The 8,037-nt window shown below is 36.3% G+C and overlaps 1 protein-coding gene across 4 annotated transcripts; it reads right to left on the bottom strand.

Annotated features, from left to right (window-relative positions):
- Positions 1 to 222: 222 nt before the first annotated feature.
- Positions 223 to 7,276, bottom strand: LOC135674250 (uncharacterized). Of its 4 annotated transcripts, XM_065183913.1 has the most exons (12): positions 7,073 to 7,276; positions 6,753 to 6,972; positions 6,152 to 6,352; positions 6,005 to 6,075; positions 5,726 to 5,888; positions 4,551 to 5,144; positions 3,862 to 4,242; positions 3,657 to 3,732; positions 3,513 to 3,576; positions 1,186 to 1,321; positions 598 to 711; positions 223 to 527 (listed from the first exon to the last, which is right to left on the bottom strand). In XM_065183913.1, exons 1-12 carry the CDS (start codon positions 7,192 to 7,194, stop codon positions 462 to 464), a joined length of 2,208 nt encoding a protein of 735 aa, XP_065039985.1. In that variant the 5' UTR covers positions 7,195 to 7,276; the 3' UTR covers positions 223 to 461. The 4 variants fall into 4 exon arrangements, 3 of the variants coding, with proteins under 3 accessions (XP_065039985.1, XP_065039983.1, XP_065039986.1); XM_065183911.1 differs by having other exon boundaries at positions 6,753 to 7,252; XR_010513556.1 differs by lacking the exon at positions 1,186 to 1,321 and having other exon boundaries at positions 6,753 to 7,252.
- Between the last annotated feature and the right edge of the window lie 761 nt (positions 7,277 to 8,037).

The raw sequence follows: 8,037 nt of genomic DNA, 5'->3' as shown, positions 1-8,037 counted from the left end.
TGATCTAATTTTTGATAGGTCTGATTTGATTGAAAAACACCAAAACAGATCCATTCTATTAATTCTTTTACCAGTAAGCGGAAGACATCAATTTTAGAGTGTCCCGAGCATACAAACAATAAATAAAAGAAGAGAATAGACTCTACAAGGGGTCTCATCACTCCGAAATAATTATCTCTAAATTATTGTCACAAATCAAAATGTCAACAACAACAACAAATGTAATAAGAAAAATGCATGCAAACATTGCATTTATTCATAAATAGCACCATTCAATCGATTCTCAGGGAACCCTCGAGTATTTATTTTCCATATCACCACAAATACAAGAAGCTGATTGGATTACACAATTGAAGCTAATTGAATAATTATTCTAGAAAAGAGATGACAATATGGTAAAAATAAAAATACAAATAGCATTTCCAATCGCACGAGGAGTTCATCGATGCCGAGCAATATGCTTAATCGATCCAAGAGACCCCTAACACCTTAGCCATGAAGCTATAGCGATCAGCAGCTTCATCGATCTGAGCAAATAGAAACTTGTTACATTACGATACACAAGTGGAAGAACTGTGGTAGAGTACAATGACGAACCAATTTCTGAGTAGGTCGCCCAGCTCCATGTCCTGCCTTTCGGTCAATTCGGGCAATTATTGGGTTTGTCTGTGGACTGTTCTCGACACCGTTGCACAGTATATACTGCATAGTCTGTCCATGACAAGACATACTTCAATCATCAGAAAATAACATAATTTATTAAAACACACTGAAGAACATTGTTATCGCTGCTGCCACAATGCAAGAGCTAAGGAGCATTTACTTGTAGTTTCTTTTGCTTTGTCAACACAGTCATGCTTTGGCAATTCGTATTGGCAGGTGATATTGTCACATATTGTTCACTAAAAGCTATATTATATGCACTATTGCGGTTATAGTAGAAGCTATCTGGTTCACATGATATTTGACATGTATACCAAAGAAGCTGATAATAGTTCTAATGACAAACTTCAAAGTTCAAAGCACAATATAGTTGTTTTAACTGCTCTCCTACATATTTAGAGTGTACAACTGGACAAGTATATAAGATAGGGCACATTTAATGAAAAAAAAGAAAAACACTGAAACATAATAAGGATCAACAAGATGCAGAACTACCAACTACTACTAAATAGAGTAACTTACTGCTAGTAATTTCAACGAGTGCAAAGGCACAACACGATCATCATGATCAGCTGTCAGAAGCATGGTTGGTGGGTACTGACAAGATTGGCCAGAGCCTTTTTCCCATGGTCTTTTTATGTTATGCAGTGGAGAGTATCTGAAGACAAACATGTACATGTGTTGGAATGCAATGAATGAACCTGTATATATATATATATATATATATATGTATCTTTCGGTGATTGACTGAATCAAAATGTTAATTGGACAGATGCCATTAACAACATCCAACAAAAAAATAAATAGAACATCCCAAGAAAATGCTAGTTGTGAATCCTTTTCCTCTTTCAAACATCAAAAAGTCACAAAAGTCGTGACAACAGCGTCTGAAAAGGCATCCAGCACAAGACTCGGTTGTTAATCCTACAGTAGAATGGCAAAACTAGTCTGTACATGTTATTGAAGAAATTGTTCCAATCAGTATGTAATGATAAGGAAAATAAATAATTTCTAGTAAAGAAAGTAACAGATAACATCAGAGACCAAGTTTAAAAGAAAATAGAAAGCTCAAGCATAAGTTTAGGCAATACGTCAAAGTCCAATAACAATATGGCCTCAATTCTTTGCTTGTAACCTCATAACAAACCTATACAATCAATTCTTTCTTACTGGTATACTAGGACAGAATGAGCCATCTACCTATGCTGGCAGGCATGTACCACACTAACAAAGCATCAGCATCGAGCATGGTGGAATCCAACACACCAATGGCTGATGCATTTTAAAAACGTTCAGAGCATGTAAGTATAACAACACATCAATGCATGATACCCTTTTGGAAAAGAGGCACACTCGATCCCTCATAGACCCTTGCTCCAACCTAATTTTATATTACAAGAAAGATATTGATGCCTTCCTTAAGTAAAGTAACAGTGGCGCTTCTACTGCAGCAAATATTCTCTCTCGTTGGGTCAATAAATGATAACATCTACAGAAAAGATAATGAGTTTTACTGATTAATTTGAAACAAATATAACAGTGACAATATAGCTAGGTGAAAAAGCTTTTAGAAGGAATATAGGCCACAGTTTGTGATGGCAAAAAATTTCAACTATAAGAACAGTATCAGAATAAGGCATTTTGGACAATTTACAAATGTTGAAGAGGGTCAGGGATGAGAATGGCTTGCAATAGACAACTCTCATGCTATTTCACTTTGTTTTCCTTTTATAAAACTGAAGTTCAAAGTTCAAACAACAAAATCATCGGAAAAAGAATGATGGCAGAACAGCATTAATTTAATTAACGAACAAGATATAGGGTTAGCCATGACATGATACACTGTATAATATGAGCAAAGCACTATCCAGAATGGCAATCCTTGGTTTATAGGGCTATTGATATCCAACTGATTTCAGGGGATATCTACATTTTAAGAAAATTGTAGTGAAAAGCGTAACAGTATAAAGCGGTAACAGTATAAAGCATGCACTACATTTTAAGAAAATTGTAGTGAAAAGATCTCTCTTCAACTGCTGAGCATTTTAAACAAAATGAAGAAGACATGGTGCAAAGAACACAACATTCAGGATCTTGTTTACTTTTGACTCATATCAGGTATCACAGAGAAAAAGACAATATAGCATGGTGAGCAGCAATCAGAAAGTAGGTCTTATAAACAAATGGATACTCAACTTTAATAAAAGAAAATGGCACCAATTTCTAATCTTATACATATAGCATTATGATATTTTATTAACACTAACCTGAGAATGGAAAACCAAATACACCGAGTTAAATAATATAAAGCCATTTTCACTATTTCATTGACCAAGGTTTCATCCACATACAAAAGGATCAACACTGGCAATCACTGAAGTGGTTATCAAGTGCTTGTTAAGAGGTCAAAGCATGCAGGAGATGGCCTTATTGAGCTTTAAGTACAAGCCATCATTAAGGTGATGCATGCAGTAACAACTATAGGTATGCCGTATGCACTAAACAATTTATGGCAGGCATTAATAGAAATATTAAATAAATACAAAGAAAAGAGATAACTGCATATACTATTATTTATAGTTGTATAGCATGTCACGAACTATACATGTTCATAGGTGATTAAATTCTATGAACTTTGATAATTGTGATGTAGGAACTAGGAAGTAATTGTCAGATAATAACACGTGTTATACATTAAAGCTGTTAAAACCTCATAAGCAACTAGAGACTCTGGCTCAACCAACGTACCATAAATATTTAACTAAAACCAATAATCAACACAATTATGATGTGGCACAAGTCAAATGTCAAAATTCAAATTCTATCAATGAAGGAATGTTGTTTCATACTTAATAAGCCAATGAAACTCTTCCTCATTGTCTGAGCAACCATAATCGGAGGTCCAAGCATGACCTGAATAACAAGTATATATGAATCAGCAGAGAGACAAGGGAAATGCATAACCACCAAGAAGTTGAAAAAATTGGATTAACCAATGGTGAACTTGTGGAATCGAAGCATGTCCATAACGCCAACATGAGCAAGCACACACCCAAAAAGATCTGGACGCTGCCATTACAATTTTATGGTTAATACTTATAAAAGATAATAAACAAATACAGAAAGCCCCAAGAGTGCTCGAATAGTTTTGACATGAAGCTCACAGATACAAGCACGAAGGTCTTTAACTACTTTTACCTGATTCATGCAAGCTGCAACGAGAAGTCCACCATTGCTACCTCCCTCGATACATAGATGTTTAGGGTTGGTATAATTATTTGAAATGAGAAATTCAGCAGCAGCAATAAAGTCATGAAAACAATTTTGTTTCTTAGAAAGTGATCCTGCTTTATGCCATTCTTCCCCATATTCTCCACCACCACGAATATTGGCTAAACAGAACACAAAACCTAAGTTCCTTGCCAAGACAACACGACTCACATGAAATGAAGGTTTAAGACTAATGTTGAAGCCCCCATATCCATAAAGTAAAGTTGGATTTGATCCATCAAGTTTAAGATTCTTCTTTGACACAATGAACATGGGTAACCTGGTAGCATCCTTGCTGGAAACAAAAACCTGAGAAACAAAATAAATTAAGGGAAAGAAAAATCATAACTTGATGATCCAACTATTTAAATTGATCTCTTCATATGCATGGATCATCAATAACAGAAAGGATTATAATAGCTAAAATGTAACTTTTTTATACAAGTCATTTGGAGAACATATTTCTTTAAAGTATCATATAACAAAACCTATCCACAAAATTTTTAAAAAACATTGCCTTAACAAAACTTAACATGAAACAATTAACAAGTCTTAATTTTTGCCTCTAAAAATAACTCTAAATTAGGTAGACTGGAAGAATTTTAGTGTAAATTTACCTGTTTAACATCAAATTCTGTTCGATCATAACCAGGGATAGAAATTTCTCGAAATATTTTCATCTCTTGGACTTCAGTTGCTAAGTTGCACCTGTAGATGATTCCTGGAGAAAGGAAGCTAGTGAAGCTTATAAAGATCTCGCTATTTTCACGTCTAGCAGAAATCCCAGAGACACTACCAACATCTAATGGTAAACAATGTAGCAAATCTCCTGTACTCATGTCCCTTATCTGCAAAATATGCTTGACATCACGAAGATAGCACACTAAGATCTGGTTGCCATTGACAGCATAAGCTGATTCCAGTACATCCCTTTCATGCTCTGGCAGAATGTCAGTCCACAAGTCTGGCTCCTTGAGGTCTACCCTTACTAACTTACATCTTGGAGCTCCTTTGTTCGTCAAAAAGGTAAACTCACTATCATCATTTGCCACAGCACTATAGCGTGCTTCAAAGTTATCCACAAGCTTGACAAAAGGAAGCATTTCATTGCTTCCTCTAAAACCTTCAAGCCCGTTAGGCAAAGAGCACAGATCACAGTAGTACAACTTGTTGACAGGATCACAACCTTCCGTAATGTGTAAAAGAGCAAACTGCAGATAATAACAAGCATTGACAGCTCAAAGAAACTGATTTGACAAAATAAAATTTCATAAATTATTCATGCTAAAGCAATCAAATTCTTGACCTCACAGCATGAAGACATGTCAAAATTAGCCATCACTATACATGCTGATCAGGGTGAAATCAACAGTTTACATGAGCTTGATGCCAAATTAGGGTTATGGCACTACACCCTCGGTGCACGCAACCCCTCATGTTACTATGTTACCAACATGAACTTGAACTTAAATACATGAAAACAATAACAATAACATATGATGGACATTCCGATGGGCAGTTCATATATGTGTTTTGAGTTAACACATCACACATTTATAATCATATTATACATACAAATGGCGTAGATCACATAGGTGTTAGTCAATAACATTGTGAAGTAGGAATCAGAAATGTGGTGATGAATGGATATAAAACTAGAGCAAGGACTATAATATTGTATGCAACAAATTGTACAACAGCTGAGAGTTGCATAGTAGTTAATTGAAGAGAATCAAGAGTATTTTCTACATTGCTAAACAATATAGAACATGACAATGAGGCAGCATCTTACCTTTCCATCATTAGTGACGGAGACTCCAAAGATATACTTTGGATACTCCGGGTCTCTCCAACATAATATGTCCTCTGACTGATGCGTGCCTAAAAAATGATAGTAAAGCTCATGATTCAGATTGATTTTTGTCTCTGTCCCCGCATCCAATTCAACCCCTTCTCTATGCATTAACAGCAATAAACACAAAATACAATTGACAGAGCAATTACAACTAAAGATTTTTTTTTCTTCAATAAATGAAAGTAACAATTAGAATAAGGAATCTGCTTCACTTACTCAGGAGGTGGATACCGGCCATAAAAGAATCCTTTTCCATCAAGGGTCCAGCTAACTGATGAGAACTTCACCTATAGTTGGAAAAGAAAACATCGGGAAAATTGGAGAACTAACCACAAAATGCATGGAGTATAAAAGGACTCTCACCCATGATATTGTGTCAGATTCTGGTGTCTTATCATCAATCCTCATCACCTTGATTGTAACCCAATCACTTCCACTCTTGCTAAGCCCATAAGCCAAATACCGGCCATCCTTGCTGACAGAAGCCATCGAAAGTGCAACAGTTCCATCCTCGCTAAGTATGTTAGGATCCAACAGAACCTCTGCCTCTCCATCCAAATCTTTCTGCAGCAAAGCAAAGGGTTCATAATGAAATCAGTGTCAGAAACGGAACCATTGAAATCTAAACGATTCTACAATAAATTAGGACATTCAGATTTAATTTGGTAATCTTATTCCAAATTAAAAAGAAAAAAATTCCAAAACAAAGTAGCAAGCATTTCTAGGGAAAGAAAGATCTAAAATGGCAAATTTCTACAAGAAATTCATATCATTTTACATGTGCCTTAAGGGATAATTGATGCATAAACAAATCAAAACAACCTATCAATCACACATAAGTCAACAAACAAAGATCATGAACTTATTTAGCCTAGTTTTACGAATCCTTACCCAACCAAAGAAACAAAATGGAAAATCCATTAGCACCACCATCATGATCTAGACATAAGATAAAGGAAACAACCTGAACGTAGATAACACTTTGCGCCTGCAGACCGGTGTTATGATAGTAGAAGTACTTCCCGCCTCGCTTGAACGGCGTGCTATACCGGGGGTGATCAAACAACGCCGTGATCTGGCGCCGCAGCCTCTCCCTCTCCTCGCACCTCGCCAGCACCGAGTCGGTCAACGCAGCCTGCCTCTCCACGAACTCCTTCGCCTCCTCCGCATCCGGATCCTCCAACCTGGGTACCCCAAAAGAAACACAATCTTCCTCACAACGCACCGAACTCGAAAAGATTCGATCTGATTGGGTTTTTGAGCAAGACGGGGCCCGCGAATCACCATCTGTAGGGGTCGGCCACGCGGACGCCATGGTAATCGTCGACGACCGACTCGTCCCGCCGCGCGGGTGGGTAGGGGAGGGGCGGGAGGGACTCCGACGCCGCGGCTGAGAGGGAGCCCATCGTGTCGATGTCGGCAGCAGCTCTTGAATTGGCTTCGACGACAAAGAGATCAGCGCACGTGAGGAACGCGGGACGAGCCCAGCGAAAGCCCCTATATATATATACATATATATATATATATATATATATATATATATATATATATATATATATCTCGAAGTCTTTTTTTAATTTTAAAGATTTTTTATAAAAGTAAGTGATGAAGATAATTTTAGTATTTTGTTATTTCTATTTTTGGGTATAAATCTTACGACGGTCTCGAATCAATATGGATCCCATATCATTTCAACATATGAATATATGCTTCTTTACAATATATCCAATGATAAAAAAAGAAGACGATAATAAAAAGAAAGAAAAAGAATAAAATATAGAGAACGAGGGAACTCCTCGACTCATCATGAGCCCTCGTGAATCATAACAATTAAAAGAGAGAAAAACAAAATTAAAGAACCAAATTGTATCATCCACTTTTAAGCGTGATCGATAAATATTGATTGAACCTTATCAAATTAATATTTTAAAAAAAATAAATAAGATTTAAAACCATCAACCGATGGTTCAAATTAGTGTAATGTTTGTCAATATTCTAAGGTTATAACAACTACGGTTGAACCGAAGTGACAACTTCAGTCAAAAGCTGATCTAAACTGATTTATTTTCGACTATAAGAAGATCTCTTCCTTGACAAAGAGTTCAGTTCATGGCTCCCTTTTAAGAATGCTACCACGGTTGGATGGATGCGGCACAAGTCAGCCTTTAAGAATACTAATGCGGTGTTGCTTTCTCTTGAAGTTTTCTTGGTCTTATATTATATCTATTTTGGATTTAAACTAGTATGGT

The sequence above is a fragment of the Musa acuminata genome, chromosome BXJ1-5 (genome assembly GCF_036884655.1).
Source record: "Musa acuminata AAA Group cultivar baxijiao chromosome BXJ1-5, Cavendish_Baxijiao_AAA, whole genome shotgun sequence".
NCBI lineage: Eukaryota > Viridiplantae > Streptophyta > Magnoliopsida > Zingiberales > Musaceae > Musa > Musa acuminata.
This window is presented reverse-complemented; position numbering and strand designations above follow the sequence as displayed.

Bases quoted from the DNA above. Each gene is read 5' to 3' on its own strand.
- LOC135674250 (XM_065183911.1), bottom strand. From the start codon at position 7,103: ATGGCGTCCGCGTGGCCGACCCCTACAGATGGTGATTCGCGGGCCCCG. The intron at 6,076-6,151 runs GTGAGAGTCCTT...TTCCAACTATAG, and splicing joins AATCTGACACAATATCATGG to GTGAAGTTCTCATCAGTTAG. The intron at 528-597 runs GTTCGTCATTGT...CTATTTGCTCAG, and splicing joins GGCGACCTACTCAGAAATTG to ATCGATGAAGCTGCTGATCG.